This window comes from Phragmites australis, chromosome 14, assembly GCF_958298935.1.
Source record: "Phragmites australis chromosome 14, lpPhrAust1.1, whole genome shotgun sequence".
NCBI lineage: Eukaryota > Viridiplantae > Streptophyta > Magnoliopsida > Poales > Poaceae > Phragmites > Phragmites australis.
The window spans coordinates 9,468,998-9,490,465 of NC_084934.1; the positions used below are offsets into that span (position 1 = coordinate 9,468,998).

At 46.5% G+C, this 21,468-nt stretch overlaps 1 protein-coding gene across 4 annotated transcripts; it reads left to right on the forward strand.

Moving 5' to 3' along the window:
- Positions 1-408: 408 nt before the first annotated feature.
- On the forward strand, positions 409-20,494 carry LOC133891498 (protein RETICULATA-RELATED 1, chloroplastic-like). Of its 4 annotated transcripts, none has more exons than XM_062332228.1 (8): positions 409-1,263; positions 1,343-1,441; positions 1,539-1,759; positions 2,618-2,687; positions 2,787-2,866; positions 14,931-14,995; positions 19,809-20,026; positions 20,132-20,494. In XM_062332228.1, exons 1-7 carry the CDS (start codon positions 685-687, stop codon positions 20,000-20,002), a joined length of 1,308 nt encoding a protein of 435 aa, XP_062188212.1. In that variant the 5' UTR covers positions 409-684; the 3' UTR covers positions 20,003-20,026; positions 20,132-20,494. The 4 variants fall into 4 exon arrangements, with proteins under 4 accessions (XP_062188212.1, XP_062188213.1, XP_062188211.1 ...); XM_062332229.1 differs by having other exon boundaries at positions 19,809-20,003; XM_062332227.1 differs by having other exon boundaries at positions 410-1,263; positions 19,809-20,003; positions 20,176-20,494.
- The last annotated feature ends 974 nt before the right edge of the window (positions 20,495-21,468 follow it).

A 21,468-nucleotide genomic window follows, 5' to 3' on the forward strand; every position in this document is an offset into this window, starting at 1 on the left:
TATAGGAGAGATGAGCGAGCAAGTGACTCAAAAAGTGAGTGGGCGGTGCATATAGTTTTTACCTACTGCGGGGACGATGGTGAGTGATCGGAGAGATGAGCGATGGACTAAGGTGGGCACGGAAGAGGACCAAAGGATAAAGCTGTCTTTTCCCTGGTTTTTAATTTAGAAGGGGTTTTGCTTTTTTTTTCATTTTTTATTATACCCGCGAGCACAGTTAACCAGAAGTCAAATAAACCTAGGAAAACCCCACTTGCAGCTCTTCCTCTTAGCCACCACCCACCCCCACGTCCATGTCAAGCGGGCCCCACCTGTAGTCCGCACACCAACCCCAGAGCTACACAACAAACAGCTATGAGACCCCACGTGCCAGCGTCACATGCGCCACCGCCTCATGTTCCTCACGGACCCCGGCCGCTACAAACGCCAAACCAACCACACCGCGCTCGCACGCTGCACACTTCTTCGCGCCGCCGCCAGCAATCCCCAGTTCCCCACCAACCCTCCACGTCGTCCCTTCCTCCAATCCCGCTATTTCCCATCCGAATCCAATCCACTTGCCCCACAATTTTTGATCCGCAGTCTCCTCGTTACTCTATCGTGCGCTCAGATTTTTTTTCTCCCGGGATTACCGCCAATTTTTCGGCCGTTTCAATCTGACCATTCCTCCGCGCGACGGCCAGCATGAGCATGGCGATCTCGTGCGCGGGCGCGCGCCTCCACGGCCGTATCGCCGTCGGCGGGCCCAAATGCCGCGTGGGCGCCGCCGCTCTGGTATGGCGGCGGGGCAGCTGCTTCTGCTCCAATGCGCGGAGGTGGAGCGTCGCCAGGGGAGCCCGGTCCGAGCTGCCGCCGCCGCCGCCGCCGCAGGCGAGCGCAGATGGCGGCGCGGCCGTCGCCATCCCAGAAGCAGTGGATGTTGTAGCAGACTCTAGTCAACAAGTAGGCGCGGTTGCTCAGCCTGGTGTGCTTCCGGAGAGGCACGGCAAGGCGGGTGGAGCTGATGTTGATGATGGGGCCGGTGGGAACGGGAAGCTCCCGCCCGGCGGCGGTGGTGGGGACGGGGATAATAGCTGGGGAGGCGGCGGGGGTGACGGTGATGGGGCGGAGGATGAGTTCGGGCCCATCCTTAGCTTCGAGCAGGTGGTCCAGGAGGCTGAGAAGCGCGGGGTTAGCCTGCCCAGCTTGCCCTCGGATATGGTAGAGACCGCGAAGAGCGTTGGGATTCAGAAACTGCTGCTGCTGAGATACTTGGATTTGCAGGTTAGCAAATCTCCCTTGTTCATCAGGTAATTTGATTGGCATTAGGCTGCTTGAAGTTGTTTTGTTCTTTGAATCGAAGGCGTCGGTTTGGCCCCTGGGTCCCGCCATTAGGTCCTGCTCGCTTATCCGGAACAGGATGCTAGTTGATCCTGCATTCCTCTTCAAAATTGGGACGGAGGTAGGTTCAGTTATTTGTTTTGACTAGTATTGTGCATTGATATTGATGATTGTTTATTGATATGGTTTTGATTGTTTGTTCCCCGGAATATGTTCAGATAGTTATTGACACATGTTGCGCAACATTTGCGGAGGTTCAGAAGAGAGGCGAGGAGTTTTGGTCAGAGTTTGAATTGTATGCAGCAGATATGTTGGTGGGTGTAGTTGTTAATGTAGCATTAGTCGGTATGTTAGCACCATATGCTCGATTCGGTGGCAGATCTGCATCTGAAGGTCTCCTTGGGCGTGTTAGGCATGCTTATGATGCCCTCCCAAGCAGGTGAGCTGTGAACAATAACTCTTCTTTGACAGTTATATCTAATGCAGTCCATGCGTACCAATTGTACGTGCCCTATTTGAATAATTGAAATTTATTCATCCAAGACTAATAATAACTCTAAATATATTTCTGTCAATATATCTAAAGTTATATGTTATTAAAAGGGACTTTGAAGAAGAGTAAAAAGTCGGACTACCAAATAGTCCTATCATGGTTGTTTCCTTTTTCTTGTTTCTTTTATTTTTTAGGGGAAAGAGCTATGTTATACCTTATTTCCTGCACTACAGTCTAAAATGATGCCTATGTGAATCAAAGGGACATTGAACAGTTTGTAAGCTTTGTCTCACTATGTTTGAGATCACAAAAACATGTCAGTTCAAGCTCCATTTCCAACTTGTTAAGGCTTGCTTTTATTCCCTAAGCAAGCAGGTTGTGTCCACATCTTCCTTATATGGAAGCAGAACATAAGAGTCTTTCATTTGGACAAACAAAGTGGATAAGTCTTGCTTATTGTATTAACTATTTAGTTTTTTTCTGCAATGTTTATGTTTACAACCAAGTCACAACTTACAAGGAAAGCAGTCTATCAATCTTTTATGGGTAGCAATGCTGGGTTGGATAAATAAATCCGAACCTTTAGATTGTAATAGTAACTCAGGTTGCAACAGGCCTCATTCTTTTTTTGGGTAACCTCCTGTAATAGTGACCTGGCATCTTCTAGCCTTGTCTTTCTTTTTCTTTACTTGTTGCTTGTTAGTTGTGCCACTATCATATCCTGACAATGTTGTTCATTTATGGTTTTTAGTAGTGCGTTCATCCATTCATCTGAATTATGCTTATTGAAACTGATTTTTGCAGCGTTTTTGAAGCTGAAAGGCCAGGATACAGATTTTCCGTTCAACAACGGATAGGAACATACTTTTTCAAGGTAACTTTTATTTTTGGTGCAATACTTATTATTTCACCCAGAAATCTTATCAACTATTGCTGTATCTTGTAATACCTGAAATATTTGCTTCGAGAACAGGGAATTTTATATGGTACCGTTGGATTCTTTTGTGGTCTTGTGGGACAAGGGATTGCTAATTTGATAATGACTGCCAAAAGGTATTTTGTTTTCCTTGTGCTATATTTGCTATCCAGCAAATTCTTTTCACATTCATTCTTTCACATTCATTATTTTGTTATTCTGTTTAATGCGCATATACATTGGTAAAAATATCATATGCCACGACTCTACAAATGATGGGATAGTTTTCCTTCCTTTTTCTGGCAACGGAACATACTTGAGCTGCATGCTGCCTTATGGTATTTACTTGCGATCGGTAGTCTATTCAAAGGAGCAGAAATGTGTGTGTACACTACGTTACACTAAAGTCTAAACTTCTGAATTTAGAGTGTCATTTCTGGTTGCTTGATCTGTTTTAAAGTGTGAAAACTATCACTAATATGCTGATAGTTCATTGGCATGTTTACTGCATTTTCTGTGTCCAATATTATTGCATTTTGATATAGCTTTTAACTACCAATAAATGATGGTAGTGACGATGAATAATGGATAGTCACCATATCCAGCTACCTCAGGGTGTCCTGTGATTCTCGCAGTATATCTCTATCTCTGGGAAGGGGATTCCTGAACGAAAGCAAACTACTCGCAGATACCCAAAACATCCCGTATTCAGAAAGATCTATCTCCAAAATAGGAAGGAATGGTTCAGATGACGTACGACGCCCCCATATATTTACGGGACGGAGGGGGTCTTGCGGAGGATAAGCCAAGACAAATCGTCTCAAGCGTTACAAGTTCCTCAAGCCCATACAATCCAATAGAAGCCAAAAGAAGAAGTCGCCGACTAGGTTTAGATCTATCTAGGTTAGCTACACCTCCTTGTTAACAAGCTCAGATCAATACAAGACAAACATGACGTAGGGTTATTATCCTCAGGGAGGCCTGAACCTGTCTAAAAAATACCTGTGTGTTTCCTTTGTGATTCGTTTACTCAAAGTATCCCTCTATTCTTCAACAAGTTTGTTAGATCGGCGATTTAACTATCGTCGACAGCTGGCGCCGTCCGTGGAATCATGACAAAAGGCATTGAAGAGTCTACACGACATGCCATCAACATCGCCCAAAGCTTCGTCGGAAACCGGTTTTTCGAATGAAGGGTTCTACGACAACTTTACCTTTCTTCCCGATGAACCAGGGATCGATAAGGTGGATTTCGATGATAAACTTTCTAGCGACGATTCAAGCGATGAGGTAAGTCGATTCATGGATCAATGTGCCAAAGAGTACGACATCGAGTTCGAACCACTCGGTTGCCAAGACAACTGTGAATGTCTAATTCACAGCAAACCGGGATCTGTCCAAGCAACTTCTGACAACATGGATTGTCAAAACACCAACTCGGAGCAATCCGATGAAGCATCTATAATGGATCTAGACGCCTCCTCCAACGGAGTTTACCCCTAAGAAGTTTCCGCTATCGGAAACAGGGGTGATGATCTAGGTCATCGTGACCTAGCGAATGATCGGGATCCTTCGGCCTTGGCAGCAGGCAATGGCCAGCTTCAAGCGAGCACACCGTCTCTAGCCCTTATCGAGGCCCTAGTTCTACGATCTCTCGACTATCAACAGGGGGCTGACCGCCTCAAATCCGCAATTGCTGAGAGGATCCTCTTTGTACAGAAAGCCCTCATGCGCCCTCTGACCACAGATCTGGCTACTGCAGCCGGTAAGGATTGGATGAACTTGGTGGTCGAGTTAACGAAGGAGATCATGCTTCAGGCCAAGAACTCCCATCTAGCCCTTGCCGGAATTAGTACAAATCGGCGCCAGTTGGACAATGCCCCGTCGCAAGACGTGTCGGACCCGAAAAGATGTAACCCTAGGAACAAGACTTCTCGGGATGATAATCGGGCAAACAACCGCCATTGGACCTCGCCAGTGAAGGGACAATTGATCAATGACTTGTGTCAGGCCATCGACAACCGACGAAGATGCTCAGGGGCTTCTGAAGAAGCTTCTTCCACTCATCGATCTAATCGGGAGATGTCCCAATATTGATCAAATCAAGCCAGATTCCCGATTGTCGTGGAAAAAACTCTTGGAGGTGCTCGAACTAAGCAAGGCGCCATCAACGTATGCCTAGTCTTCTTTCCAAATCTACGGAACGTAAGTTGGCCGGCAAGATTCCTCCCCGAGACGATTGATTAATATAATGGAAGCACAAATCCCGTCGAGTTTCTCCAGATCTATACCACGTCTATACAAGTAGCTGGTGGGGACGAGAAGTTATGGTGAATTATCTCCCTACGGCCCTTGAAGGGGCAGCCAGGACATGGTTAGCCAATCTATTGCCAGGGATAATCTACTCGTAGGAGCAGCTTTGTCACGTATTCCAACCTAACTTCCAAGATACGTACGTTTGCCTTGGCACGAAAAACGATCTTCACCGCTGTGAACAGATGGCGAACGAAACGTTGTGCAAGTTTGTGCATCGCTTCAGCAATACCTGGAATACCATCCCCAAGATCAACGACTACAATGTCATCTAGGCGTTCACTCAAGGGGTTAAGAGTCGGCGTTGCGTTGAAGACATCGCCCGAAAAGAACTAGAAACAGTTAAGGAGCTCATGCAGGCTGTCGACAAGTCTGCCAGGGCTAAAGATGCACTCCTCTACGTTAAGGGTAAGACTTAGGGAGGTAAGGGCAAGAAAACCAAGTTTGACGAAGTTTTTCCAGATCTGTTCAATGTTCATCCCGATCACCATTTAGGTCCTTCCCAAGGCAGAAGTTTGACACTAGGTTCTGACGAACGAGACGGGAAGCCTTAGTGCGACCACCAAACCGACAAGCACAATATCTATGATTGCCGTCTCTGGAAAAAGTTGGTCAAGGCGGAGGTCGAAAAAGCAGCTAAAGGTCGCGACCCAAAGCAGGTACTCCGACTTGGGTGGCAACGGGGATGACATGGACACGATGTCTTTCTAGCCCAGCGAGAGGACGATTGATCATATGTTCGGTGGTTCCGCGTCCTACGAGTCCAAGCGGCAATACAAGACACTAGCCCGATAATCCTAGCTACTATTCCAAAGGGGCGTCAAGCCGTGAAGTGGTCAGACATAGAAATTTCCTTTGGCCAAGAAGACTGCCCTGATAATTTTATATGGCTGTGCCGCTTTTTGATAATTGTCGAGCCAACGATAAACAAGTGTAGGGTAACCTGAGTCCTTATCGATGGTGGAAGTTCCTTGAACATCCTATTTGCTAACGCACTCGGAGGGATGCAGATCTCACGGCCTATAATCAAATGGGTTACTCAAACCTTCTATGGTATAATACCAGATCTTCGGCCACTCTCATTGGTAAGATATCGCTACCTGTCACATTCGGGAAGCAAGACAATTTTCAAACAGAAAAAAGTCTGTTTCACGTGGTCGATTTCGAGACGCCATACAATGGCATCTTACGAAGACCTACTCTTGCTAAATTCATGGCAGCTACGCACTACGCTTATCAGTGTGTGAAGATCCTGAAACCCGAAGGGTCATCACCGTTCGGGGTTGCCCTAAAGTAGGTCTCCGTTGCGACAAGCGAAGTCTCGACATGATAGTTCAACACCAACCAAGTGAGGAACCTAAAAGCTCAAGGATCAAGGCGGATAATAAGTCTTAGTCGTAACCACAATCATAGTGCCTCGAGACGCACACCCAAAAGACTTGGGGCTCGGCTTCACGACTCATCTGGAGATCACGAAATAGCGTCTACACTACCCCTGAAATAGTAAGGGTCATTGCTTATCGGGTTAATTTAATCTGTCTCGTTTAGGTTTAAGATAATAGGTATACACAGCTTAAGGGTCGTCAAGAGTTTCTGTAAGTTCTAAGAGTAAGTCTTAAGAGTACCTTTTCATAATAATAAAAATCTTATTGCCTAAGAGATCTATCAACTTCCTTTTTTGCCTTATTTTTCCACGCATCTTGATGCCCGACAAACGGGTAAGTTGCTTCTCGGGTCCTTTATCCAAACACACACCTAGGGTGGCGAAAAGCTTATCTTGATCCAAAGGCAATATGAGTTCCTTTTACTTTAAAGATGTTTTATTTGAATTGCCTACATGGAACCACTATTTCTGGGTAGACAATCGGTGGCTTAGTAAGTACTAGGCGCCGGAAACCAAAGACAACATAATGTGTACCTTCTGAAAACATATTCCAACGAAAAGAGGGACTATTGCATTGCGAACTTGAGGTTGCAAAAGGCTCCTTATCGTGTTCTACGAGGGACTAGGGGCTACTATGCCTCCCACTCAAACGGACCTAAGGCTGATCATAATAAGTGCTCCGACTAGTGATCTATACGTCTCGAACTGATTGAAGGAAAAAGTCATTAAGGAGATCACGATCTGTTGTCAAAAAGAGTCCAACACGAAGTACTCCCGGTAAATGTAAAAAAGCGTTTAAAGTTCCCAACCAAAGTGACAGAAATTATCAAGTGTTTTTACAGCTACACGCAAAAGAAAAGAAGAAAGACTATGGTGTGGATCCGCCCAAGAAGTCCATCTCGTAAATGAAGGCTTTGGTGGCCCCCGCTACTTCTTCCACCTTCTGAGCTGAGTCCTTCGATTCCTCCCCGAAGCCCTCCTAAAGAATGTCGGTGTTAATCTCCAGATAGTGGGTCTTCAGGATAGCCAGGGCAAAGGCCATAGATTGCTCTGCGCTTTGCCGGGATTGACTCGAGATGTGCTCAACCACCTTCCCTCAGAGTCCTCTGAATGCATCGGCAAGTTTGGTCACCCAGGAGGCTAGATCGGTGGGGTCATCATCGCCATAAGCCTCCACCTGGATCCCGACCCCGACAAGCACCTCTTGGAAGACGTTTCGGGCTGTAGCGAGCTGTTCGCGGATAGCCGATATCTTGGATTCCTCCTGGGCCAGGGCTTCTCGGGCTGCGGAGAGTTGTACAGGACAACATGTTAGAGTAGCACAATGGCAAGACATCAAATCAAGAATTTCGAGAAGCATACCTTTCGTCGGACCTTCTAGTTTAGAAGTTGCCTTCTCTTTTTCGGCAACGATTGCTTTTTCCTTCTCAGCGGCTTCCTGGGAAAGTTGCTGGCATATTGCAACAGCATCCTCTTCAAGGGTGGCCACTTGAGAGTTAGCTTCTCGGGTCTCATCTCGGAGTCTCTTTAGTCATACCGCGTATACCGGCAGGATTTAAGGTTAGTACATATAATTTGATTACCTAAAATAGTTGTTTTTGCAGGAGGAACTCCTACCGTATAAAAGGACAAGAAGATATTGTCCAGATCGCAACCGGGAGGCCTAGTGACTATCTCCCTCTAAGCCAAATCCCTAGGCAGCCCATACACCTAATTCGCAGGAAGGGCCTAGGGAGTCGGAAGACCATCTTTCTTGTCTTCGCCGATCGACGCTGGGGACTTGCTACACCTCCTTGTATCCCTTCCGGAGGAGGCCACGACCAGGGCATGTGAAGGCTGGGACTTGAGAACCATTGGTGGTACTCTAGAAAGCATATAGATAAGGAAATTCGGAAACCGAACTCCTATTAACATAAGGAAAGGGACTACGATACCTGCACATACTTGGACTGTTTCTTGAAAAGGGATGGCTTCGCCGGGACTAAGGGCGCCAACCTTTTAAGAGTCTTCTTGGGGTTGCTCCCATCGGTTCCCGAACCCGTAAGAGCTGAGGGAGCACCGCTCGATGAACTCGTAGGGACGACCTTCTAGAGTACAGGCGGGAAGTTGTCAAGCCCGCAACGGTAGTTACCCTGAGTACAACTACTTAAAGCAAGAATCGAGAAGGGCCGAGAAACTTACTAACAAGATTCTCGCCTGAGCTTCGGGGTCCATATCTACGATGGGAGCCGGGACGTCTTTGCGACTGGAAGAAGGGATGGCTTCAAAAAGCACCGTAACCTTCTTATCAGCGACGTCCTATGAGTACACTGGAAGAAAAAGCAACAGTCAATAAGGATAGATCTTGCAAACCCCTTGCATATTACTACTCGGGGTCGGGAAGTACCTACCTCACCATTTCGGGCTGGATCCAATCCGGCTGGGAAAAGTCAAGCCCTGGTAATCCTTGATTTCAGGGGACTAAGGCGGCGCTTGATGAAGTCCGTTAGATTCTTCTCCTTTAGGAGCAAGATCTTCTTGATAAGATTCTGGCGGAGAGCAGTCATCACTGGTTCCTCAGTCTAGGCGGCCGTTGACTTTGGTGCCAAGCCCTGATAAGGGAGTCTTTCAGTCCAGGTTGGCAGTAGAACCATTTCTTGTGCCAACCTGATCAGGAGGACTTGGCGGCGAAGTCAATATACTCCCGACTTGCCTTCTCGGAGTCAAAATCTGGCGCTACTGGTGACTTTGTTCTGGAGTCTCTTCAGAACATAGAAACACCGGAAGAGGTCAAGGGAGGGGAGGAAACAGAGATAGACCTCGCACAAATGCACGAAGACACTTAACATGATGATGGAATTGGGGTTCAAATGGATGAGCTCTAGGCTATAGAAGGCTAGCACCTCGAGGAAGAAGCTGGAAGGAGGGAAACTGAACCCGCAGCGGAAGAAGTCGAGGAAGACCACCGAGCTGTGGGTGTCCGAACTTGGGATCGTCCGCCCCACCATCGACATGCAGCGAATCAAAACCCGGGGCGAAATCACCTCCTCGCTCTCGGCCTTCTCTAAGGCCTCCTCCGTGATCTTGCCATCTCATCGGCGGGGGATCTTTCTTTCTCGATCGTCTTCTTGCCCATGGCGACGGGGAGATTGGAGGAAGATGGTTTTTCGAGGGTTCTTGGAGTAGAAGCACAAGAAGAATAATGAGGACGATGGAAAGTAGTCAATGATGGAAGGATGAACGTTGAAGCAGGTTTTTCTTTGCCTTTATGCAAAGAGGAGGCTCTCGGAAACGGTGGTCCGGCTGATGATGTGACACAACCTGAGGCCACGATCTCCCTCTTTTTCATCACGTCGTATTTAATGACCGGTGCAAGCGAGGCAGTTGGTGCCGTACCCTGAGGAGTTCGCCTCCTCGCACAGCTACCGTAATCATGATAAAATGGCATGGAAAGATTCTCACCACTACCCGAAATATCCGCTGCGACGTTTCAAAATTCAAAGTTTGCTAGTAACAAACCTTTTTTCTTCCGAAGGACTCGGCCGCCTAGAAAATCTATCCGGACAGAATACCTTCTCGAAAGCCCTCTTGAAAACTTGGAGGCATTCGAGTAGATGGTCTTAAAGACCTAGGAAATCCGGTTAGATGTTTTACCCTAATCGAAAGTCCGACTTTACTCGATGATATGAGGGGGCAAAAAGCTTATCTTTGCTGACTATATACTTGAACTTTCGAAGCCTCATTTCGTGTATTGATGGGGTGCTTGACGATAAATAATGGATGTTACCATATCCGGGTACCCTAGGGTGTCCTGTGATCCTCGAAGCATATCTTTATCTCGGAAGAAAGAAAACTACTCGTAGGTATCCAAGACGTCTTGTATCCAGGAAGGTCTATCTTTAAAATAGGAAGGAAGGGATCAGAGGACATACGACACCTCCATATATATACGGGACAGAAGGGTGTATCTAGGAAGGTCTATTTCTAAAATAGGAAGGGATCAAAGGACGTACGACACCTCCATATGTGTCACACCCGGTTTTAGAAAGGGGCAAAACCAGATGTAAACCACATGTATGCCAGAATCAAGTTTCATACATGCAGCTATTTCATCAGTGTATCACACTCAGTGTCATTATTACAACGCTTTAACTATAATAAATAATGAGACCATAAGTCTTTAACAAAAAGCACACAGCGATACTCCGCGAAAACTCCAACTTCCACAGGCATTTGACTGGGGAAACGCCAGTCTAGCAGCCTTCCTCTTCATCATCGAAGAAATCTGGATCTCCTTCAATGTCTGAGCAGCGCTTGAACAACATTTGGGGTAAAAAAAACCAACAAGTGTGAGTACAACTAGTACTCCGCAAGTGTGGGAAATAAAATGCTATGCAAGTTTAAGCAAGGAACATGCCATAACAGTTATAGTTTTGCATAAAAGCCAACTGTACTAACGAAGTTTTATGAAAGCAACCTTCTTAACTAGGTTCATCATCATTAGACCTCCAACTCCTAGAACCATCTCCACAGTTTTTCCCTCCACCTAAGTTCCCACATCAGGCTCCCAACAGACCAAAATGACCCAACCCTCTTGGCTAATCATGTGATGATCCAAGTCTCTCATAACCGTGAGCACGGCTGTTATAACAGTTTTTACACTCTGCAGAGGTTGTCCAGCTTTCCCCACAAGTCGTGATTTCCATGTTGCCGTGTTAGCTAGACACTTAACACACGCTAGTGGTGTGTCACCCGGAAAGTCACTACAAAGCTGTTACAAAGTTTCATCCAGTATATGCATGCTCGCTAGGTTTCACCGTCGTCAAAGTGGCATCACACCACCCAGAAGCCCCCTTTTGCGCCTTATAGCTCCGGAAAGTTTTCACCCTTCCCTTCCACTACACATCTCATACCACTAACCAAATGGTTCTGGCCTTTGCCGTCCGCACACATCCACTCTTCCGTTTGGCACGCACAAAAACTGGAATTCACTAATTAATAGGCTAGGCCTGTCCCATACCAGGTCTTGTGGTTGGTACGAAATTTCTTGGGATGTCGCTCCACGAATCAGTCCTTACTTAGGTTACTTGAGCAAAGACTAAACCAACATCATAACATCATCATCACTGACCCAACTTTGCTCAAGGCCTAAGATTCCATGTTGCTATTGCCATCATTAATATTCCCAACTCATAATTGCATTAATTAGTTAATCATGTTTAACCCTTAACCCTTCAATCCCCTTGTGCGAAGCTAAGCATGACTACCCATCATATCCTCTACTATCAACATGGCGACGAGGAATTATATGGAACAGGGTACTATACATACATAGAATTCAGGATTAACAGCATGCATGTTTGAAAAGAACGCATTTTAAACAAGCTGGGATCAAAATGTTCAAGGACACTTGCCTCTCCTAATTTGCTGCTCAGACTCTTCAAAAACTTGGTCCTGAAGGTTCTCGAACTGCTCTTCGTCTGCTTTCGACACGCACCGGAAAAGCAAACAACAAAACCAACTAAGAACAGTACACCACACAGTAGCTAACATCTATGAAAAAGGTACTACAAGATAGTACATGTTGCTACAAACACGTGAGCGCAAAAATCATCTAAATCGGAGCTAAAACGAGAAAGTTATGCTATAAATACGATTAGGGTTACATCTGAAAAATAAAAAGGACTTAATTTAAATAAAACAGAGAGGTTAGGAGCCTTTTTGCAAAAATTGAGGGACCTATTTGTAATTAAAAAATAGTTTAGGGACTAATTTGCATAATTACAAGGGTTTTTATTTAAATATAAGAAAGTTCAGGGGCTTAATTGCAAAACTATCATTATTCCCGAATTAAATCAAATAGAAAAAAGGATTGAAAAAAAAAGTGCTGACGTGTCACTGCCACGTCGGCTAAAAGGATGAGGTGGCTGGCTATGCAAGCGATGACATGGCCTGATCTGCTGACTAGGATTAAGTGGCCATGTGGCAGGAGGTGATTGGACACCGAAGGGGTATGGGAAGCTTTTAATCTGGGCCATCCAAGATAGATCTAACGGCTACCGGCCGGGGGGGGGGCTTTAGCTGATCGGCGCCAGAGGAGAAATGGTGGCGGATTGCTCGGCGCGGCGGCGCTATTCGCCGAAGGGGCGGCGGACCTCGTCGCCGGCTACGGGGGGCGACGGCGAGCGGCGGCAGAGAGAGAAGGGAGCACGGGGATTCCGTTTTAGTCACGTACCGATGACGGCGCGGCTCGGGTGGTGTGCGGCGGCGGGGTAGACGTCGGCGAGCCTCGGGCGATGTCGGGGAGGGAGCTCCAGTGACCGAAATTCGTCGGAGAAGGCGGCGGCGGGCGCGGCAGAAGGTGTAGATGCTCAAATGTGGCTTAGCTACGGCGAGTGGGAGTCGGAACGGTGGCGGCGATGCTTGGGGCGGTTCGGCTATGGCGGCGGCGGAACGGCTTGCGCATGCGCGATGTTTAGATGGGAAAAGGCCGAGGGTGCTCGGGTGTTTATATAGGCGGGTATGCGGCTGCGGATAGGCCCGAGTTAATTGGGATTCGGACGCGGAAGGTTCGGCGAACGGCGTCGGTTTTGATCCGGTTTCGGGCGGAGTCCGGCGCAGGCGGGAGAAGGAAGAAGACGCGGGCCCCACTTGGCAGCTTCTGCGGGAGAAAATGGGAAAAGGCCGGGTGCCACTGGAGAAAAATCGCCCTGGCGTTGCTGGGCCGCGGCCTTCGGCCGGCCCAAGCGGGGAGGCGGAAGGAGAAACAGGCCGGCCCGGGTGGGGAGTAAGAAAAAGGCCGGGAAGGAAGATTTCGGCCTAGAGAGGAAGGAAAAAGGTTTTTCATTTTTTTCAATTTCCCTTTTTTTTGTTTCTTCATTTTATTTTCTTTTTAATTTCAAATAACGCGCTCGGGGTTTTTCAAAAGTATATTTTACACACAGTAAAAACTCTAATGCAGATAAACTCAATCATGAATGCGACAAACTATAATAAAGCCTAAATTCTAAATTCTAAATTCTAACTTTTTAGAAAATATATATATTTTTTTCTCCTAAAGTCTTAAGGCAAAGTAAAATACTCTATTCTAAGGAAAAGAATATTTATTACTATTTCCAGAAAGTTGAAATAACTAGGGTGTTACAATATATATACGGGACAGAAGGGACTTGCGGAGGATAAGCTAGGACAAATTGTCTTAGGCGTTACAAGTTCCTCAAGCAATACAAGCCAACAGAAGCTAAAAGAAGTAGTCACTAACTAGGTTTAGATCCATCTAGGTTAGCTACACTCCATTGCAATATGCTCAGATCAATAGACAAACATGATGTAGGGTTATTATTCTCAGAGAGGTCTGAACGTGTCTAAAATACCCCTATATGTTTCTCTTGTGATTCGTCTACTCAAAGCATCTCCTGTTCTTCAATAAGTTTGTTAGATCGGCGATTTAATAATGAAAAATAAATGACATAAGGAGTTTGGTAGGGAGCCCAACAACGTTCTGTACCCTTTGTGTTTTCATTGAATCATCAAGAAATCATAGAAGAGTTTTGTCCAAAAGAAGAGTTGCCGACTCAACATCCATTTGAACATTGTAGATCATGTCATCATGATATAGGATTGGGCAGATCAAATTTACAGGAAAATAGAATGCATCCCACATATGGAGGAGCACCTTGATAATTCGTTCTTCAGATCCTGATTTGGCACTAAGATATAAGTCCAAAAAGGGTGATTGCGGGTGCAATTGTGCTATCAGCTTCAATATGGGCACCCAACCAGTGTGAAAATTTCCGAAACAATTGATGATAGATCGCTCAATATACTCCTATGTATAAATCTTGAAGTTCAAATTGATTATATGTTAAGAGTAACAAAAATGAGAAAATCCTGAAAAATGATAAATCAAAAGGAAAATGAAAAATAAATGACATGTTACTGTTCTCGTCAGATGTATCCTTTTTGGTTCCTCTATGATATTTTGAGTATGAGAATTAAATGCTAGAACAATCCATAGATTGCATCATTTTATGTTCCGGAATTTGTTATAGTGATTTGGTGCCTCAAACCAAAAGAGATTGCACTATTGCACTACCATGGGTGATTGCAGTCGATATCCCCAAACAGTCAAACACTATCTCATGGACATATGCATATGCTGACTTCAGATTTTATAGATAGAATAAACAGGAGTGCCCACATGGCCACTAAACTATTTCTATCGGCTGCAATTAAGTATTTGCATCTGTTGTTGAGATAAGTTCTTACAATTGCAACTGTGATAACAACAATGATGGTTACAAATTATGGAAGCCAACCTCCGTATAAATTTTTGTTTGGTTGTCATTTTGATATACAAGGAGATTAAAATGTAAACAATGTAAAAGTAACCCCCCCCCCCACCACAACACACCACACAAAAAACACAATTTTTTAATCAGAAATTCATGCAATCTCTCCTCAATTGGTTTGTATACAGTTTGTGCATCTCAGTCTTAATTATTTCCTTCAAATTTGTATTGCAGGAGTGTTAAGAAGTCAGAGGATGACATACCTGTTCCTCCTCTTCTCAAAACTTCTGCTTTGTGGGGTAAGTGTGACCCAGCAATTTTCCTATTTCCATTTCATATCTTAGTTATTTACAAATGTGTATCGATGGATCTATGCTTCTCCATCTCTGTTAGGTTGAATAAATATATGGACGTTTCTGTACATAATGCATATGATGAATATATGTTTTGGATACAAATAGAAGGCATCATATCCGAGATTTCAGTTTCTTATAAACATATGCATGTTAGTGTCTAGGACTCTGAAGTCTTTTCATTGAAAAGGATTCTTGCTTATTTGTTTCATTTAGATGGCTAGATGGATCTGACATACTTAGGTGATTGTTGGGGGAAAATAAGCCAGTCTGAGGATAACGGTTGAAGATCACCATCCAGGTCCCTCCGAAGTCTTGATCTCCGAATCCTCTGTTAAAAGCTCGATCTCCGATATCATCAGATCCTTTCACGGTATCTCTTCGCACCTACGAAGCTTTTCCTTGGCTCCGCCGGTTCAACCCCCTGAAGCCTTCCAAAACACGGCCTCCCGAAGCTTCGGTCCTCCGAAGCTTTGGCCTCCCGAAGTCCCGGCCCTCCGGGGTCCCGCTTCTCAACACCTTCACCTCCCTGTTCTATGCATCCCGAGGTCCCCGTCTCGGGATGATCGGGCCACCTTCCCGAAGGCAACGGGGTGAGTCAGCAGGCCCTGGGAAGATCTGCCGAAAGGGGAGCGTCGGTCGTGCCTTGCCTACTAGGAAGTGACCGGCATTAAAGGCCTAGGTTGATGGACACCACTCTGACACCTTGGCGTGATGAGGGCTATCCTGATACCCCTGACAGTGCGGCGCTAGGTCGCAATTGGCGACCGGCTCGTCCCCTTCAAGGGGCAGGCACCACGATAATTACCACGGTGGATATTTATCTCCTGACAGGATAGAAGGTATTTATCCGGGATAAGGCTCAGTAATTTAGCCGGATCCCGGATATTTGTACATTATGATAACTTGTACGCCAAGCTACGCATGACCCTATAAATAGGAGGCCATAGTTATCTAGGCAAAAGGGGACAAGGACACAGCAAAAAAGAACACGTATCACAGTGAACGTTGTGATACTCCTCCCAGAGTGATACATTTTTCTATCATCAATATACTCGTAGTGTTCATTCTTCTCAAACTTCGTCTCCAAGTTTGAGTCTCCTCCTTAGAAGAAACTCTCGCCGTACTTGCTAAGGCAAGACGTACTTTTGCTCCAACAGTGACGTCGTCCGTGGGGATCTCGAACACAGAAGTGCTAAGAGAGGTAGGAATCCACCAGGGAAACCACCAAAGGATTAGCTAAAACCGCCATACCCACTGTTGCCTCAGCCATACGCACCGTATGCATGCTTCAGCTCCGCTGCCATATGGGACGGCGTTCCTCCGACCTTGGCCAACTTAGAACCCTGGGTCGGTACAGGAACTCTAGACGGCGCGGAAGCCTTGCAGCCTCTGCGAGACGAAGACCTCACCGCCTCAGGAGAGGACACGGCCGAAGCCACAGCCAAGCATGCTGTCTTCCAATAGTTCTGGGCAATCCTACCCAGGAATGCTCCTACCTGGGCTTGGTCCCCAGGTGTCCACTTCGACCACACCTGGGATACCCTGAGCGAGCCAACATCTTCGAAAAGTCTGTCCACCCAGCGCCTCCTTGGGCCCCTCAGGCGAAAGAGAGTTCCAAGGGAACGGAGGGTTCTAAGGGGGCCTCCGACGTCGCGCTCGCAACGCCAACCGCGCGCAGGGAAACCCAAGCCCACCTCGTCCGATGAGGCATAGTCAGAACCACTTCGGCTCCAAAAGCCGGTTCACCGGGTAGCCTCGATGGTCTTCCAAAGGGGAAGGAGCCCCTGGGAAACCACAGGCTCCGGGACACAGCCTTCGACAGTGACCCCGACGACAACTCCAATCTCCGGTGCCCCCGGAGGCACACGGGTGCATACTTCACGGGCTAGGGCGTGACTACAACACCAACGACTGCCGCACCCTCATGACTTTCCGGGAGGAATACCTCGGAAGTCAAGCAAAATACCTGGCCGCGGAAGGAGCGGGCGAAGGACGACGCACGGTTCGGAGGCCTGGTGTAAACTCCAGGGCAAATCCCCGCCCCAACCCTGCACCGTCACTACCAACCCTACTACCAACGGTACCACATCCAGCAACGAGAACTGAGTCGGGGACACGTCGTCGTTAGGCTCCGGACGGAATATCTCCGGAGCCGGGCAGCGGCCAAGGACCGAGGCGGTCAAGCACCGCCTCTCCTGACTAGCCTTCGACTACGCCTCCAACATGCCGTCGGCAGGTTCCGGACGGATTACCTCCGGGGCCGGGCAACGGCTAAAAGCTGAGGGGGTCAAGCACTGCCTCTCCCAGCCTATCCATAGACTTTGAGGTCACCAAACCTCACAATAGAGGCCTCATTCCTACAAAGTTACATCCACTGTTAACTACCAAATAGTTTACCTAGTGATCCGTTTTTCATACGGCAAAGTTAGTCTGTTGGAGGCCTCAGGAGTCTTTTTTCAATAAATAGCCACTGAGTAGAAGCAGTAGAACTTAAGTTACATCTTCACTTAGCATAAACAGTTATATCACTTAGCTATGTTTTATGTTACAAATAACTTTTCATTGTCAACAGTAGACTGTAAAATTTAGCTAGTATAAACCATGCAAAATCCCTACACTCTCACAGACGCATCGTGCCTAGGTCGCCTGGGGGGTGGGTCTGCCCAGGTTTCCTGGAAGGCATTGTGCAGCTTCAGAAGCGTAGTTGCCATGTATCAAGGGATTTCCTTGATAGACCATGTTGCGGCGCCACCCGTAGGACATCTTCGGGTGGCGTGACAAGTCCACGTACCGCGGATGTAGCATGCTTAGGTCAATTGGAAGGCAAGACTGCCTAGATTTTTTTGGAAGGTATTGCGTAGTCTCGGTAGACAGTGAGGCCCACACATTGCGGGCGCCGTTTTTGCCTAGGTCACCTGTAAGGCAGATTATGCCAGGGTGCCCTGGAAGGCATTTGCATAGCCTCGGGTGTCGAAGCCATGCCCTGGGGGATGTCCCCGGTGGCGGAGTTGCGGTGCTCTGAGGAATGCTGTCGCAAGGAATCCTCGTTGCACAACATACTTACACATCGCGGGCGTAGCATGCCTAGGTCACTTGGAAGGCAAGACTGTCTAGGTTTTCTGGAAGGTATTGTGTAGCCTCGATAGTGTGTAGATGCCGGTTATTAAGGGACTTCCTTGGTAATGTAGTTGCGGCGTCCTCGGGGGATTTCTCCGGAGGCGTGACAAGCCCACGCACTAGGAAGCATCGCTTGCGTAAACCCAAGGTCACCTGAAAAGATTTCCCGGAGGGTAGGCTTTGCCCTGGTAGGAAGTGGAGCCCACACACCGCGGGCGTAGCATGCTTAGGTAACCTGGGGGCAAGATTGCCCAGGTTTCCTGGAAGGTATTGTGTAGCCTCGATAGTGTGTGGACGCCGCATATCAAGGGACTGCCCTGATGTGAAGATGCAGTGCTATGAGGAATGCTGTCGCAAGGAATCCTCTCTGCACGACATGCTTATATACTATGGGCGCCGCTTATGCTTAGGTCACTTGCAAGACAGATTATACCCAGGGTGTCCTGGAAGGCATTGCATAGCTTCGGTCATATAAATGCCACGCGCCAGGGCACATCCTTGATGGACAGTGTTGCGGTGCACCTTGGACGTTTCCTTGGGAGCACGACATGCCTACATACTGCGGGCGTGAGTCAGCAGGCCCTGGGAAGATCTGTTGAAAGGGAAGCGCCGATCGTGCTTTGCTTGTCAGGAAGTGACCGACATTAAAGGCCTAGGTTGATGGGCGTCACTCTAACACCCTGGCGTGATGAGGGCTATCCTGACACCCTTGACAGTGCAGCGCCGGGTCACAATTGGCGACCGGTTCGCCCCCTTCAGGGGGTAGGCATCATGATAATTACCACGGTGGATATTTATCTCCCGACAGGATAGAAGGTAGTTGTTCGGAATAAGGCTCAGTAATTTAGCCGGATCTTGAATATTTGTACATTATGATAACTTGTACGTCAAAGCTACGTATGGCTCTATAAATAGGAAGCCATGGTTTTATAGGCAAATGGGGACAAGGACACATCGAAAAAGAACCCACATCACAGCGAACGTTGTGATACTCCTCCCAGAGTGATATATTTTTCTATCATCAATATACTCGTGGTGTTCCTTCCTTTCAAACTTCGTCTCCAAGCTTGAGTCTTCTCCTTAGAAGAAACTCTCGCCGTACTTGCTGGGGCTAGACGTACTCTTGCTCCAACAGTGATTTAGTACCTTAAAGTCTGATTATCGACATAATTTTCCTGAATTTAAGTACCGTTTGTGCTGTATTTTAAGCTTCTAAAATGTTTTTTGTTTATTCATATGACTTTGTTTTGAACACCAATACCGGATTAAGACTTGTGAAGCTATAATGAGGGTAAATTTTGCCATCTTCACTATTTTGGAGCAAAATGCGTTTCAAATCAAAGGCATCTGGTATGATCATCACAGCAATTGAGATTTAGCCAGTCTCTGTTGAGTACATGTCGTCTTTGTCTCACTGCTGAGATTTCAATGCATCTGTTTAAAATTGACTGTCATCACATGGTTACAAGTTTCTGTTTTAGTCAAAATCTGCAGTTCTGTTCAGCTAAGCTATTTTCACTGTTGCCATTGCAGTCAGGTTTATACTCAATTGTTTTCATAATGATGGGGTTTGTACCTCGATATTACCTGATTGCATCTTTTGAAGCTCTGTAAACAATAATCGTCCTGGTTGTTGCAGGTGCCTTCCTTGCTGTTTCTTCCAACACACGTTATCAAATTATTAATGGACTAGAGCGTGTGGTTGAGGCTTCACCTATTTCCAAGCGTGTCCCAGCTGCTTCTTTGGCGTTCACCGTCGGCGTGCGCTTTGCCAACAATGTGTACGGAGGAATGCAGTTTGTTGACTGGGCGAGAATGAGTGGTTGTCAATGAGGTGCGAGCTTTCATATTTTCTTGGTGAGATATCTTCTTCTGATGATATATATGCGAGCCTTTTCCCTAAGTGTAGCTACCTGTCCTCTTGATATAGCCAGTAAAACTGTATCTGTATATTATATGTAGGGTATTGGCCAAATTGATGCTGATACAGATGCTTGTTATTGCAGTCACCATTCACAGTGATGCTGTTGTGTGCCGTCTGCTGTTTGTTATTGCACCCAAATTCGTCGAATTTTCATCATCCCAAAGTCAAAAGATGTGATACCAATAATTGTTTGGGGAGCGAAGACCTCAAAAATAAAATGCGAAGTTTCTCACAGAGATTCTGAAATTGAGTGGAGTTAGCATTAGGAGTGCTGCTTAGGCAGGGTAGATCCAGAAGAGATTGAATTCTTTGTTTTCCTGTTTATGATATCACCATCTTGATTTGGATAGTCGAATCTGTAAACTGTGCTTTACTGAAATGGCTTTGTGTTCATTGTTTCATATGTCAGACTCCATTTTGGAAGCAGAAATTCACAATCCTGGAGTATAAGGAATTCTTTGCGTTCTGAACAACTGGGAGTTTGCAAAATACCCTTCTTTAACGAAGCTGTTGATATAACGGGCGCGACGTTATGCGAACTTGGCGTTCTGTGGAAATAGTGTCGAACGGTGTTTTATGAAACTGGAGTAGTATCAAAATAAGTAGCGCAATTTACTAAACAAATATTTGAGTTTGGCATGAAAATGACGAGCAAACTAATTCTTCGTCGACTCATAACAATCGGGTAGAGGGCAGCAACGTGAGTGGATTATCAAATGTGCATCTTACTGAAATAGAAAATTAAAAAGGAAATCGCTTCTTTTATTTTACCTGGAGTAGCATAACAAAAGTTATCAAGAAGAAATAGATGTTACCTCTTACATTTATTTACTGCCGCATTACGCGAGGTACAACATATGCACATATTCAACTTTCCGAGTAGCAAAGTCTTTGATTGAAGTATAAACTTGAGTAAGTACAGTAAGTAAGCTCGCATTCAAAATAAGCTCGCATTTCGCCACTATTGAAAAGAGAAACGAAACGATCTCCAAAATTTCTGCAGCTGCAGAGCTTATTAACCACCCACTGCCGTCCTTGGCTAGCTGGCCATCCACCGCCGCCGCTGCCGGCATCTCAGCTACTCCCGTCCCACTGGCCGCTGGCGCCGCCGTGCTGATGCCTGACGCTAGGGTTAGCGCCACATCTCCGCGTGCGACCGTGCGTCAAGACGAGAAGCCAGGAACGAGGGAGCAGCAAGTGGCAAGCGCGAGGAATTTTTTTAATATCTACAAAAGTAGATGCTAATTTCAAAAATGGTAAGACTACCCTATCCTCGCCCGCACGACATCTAATGAGCGACATCTTGTGAGCCTCATGATCAAACCGATCCGAATTAAATAAAGTCGTTGACCTAAGGGCCATGTTAAGATATCGT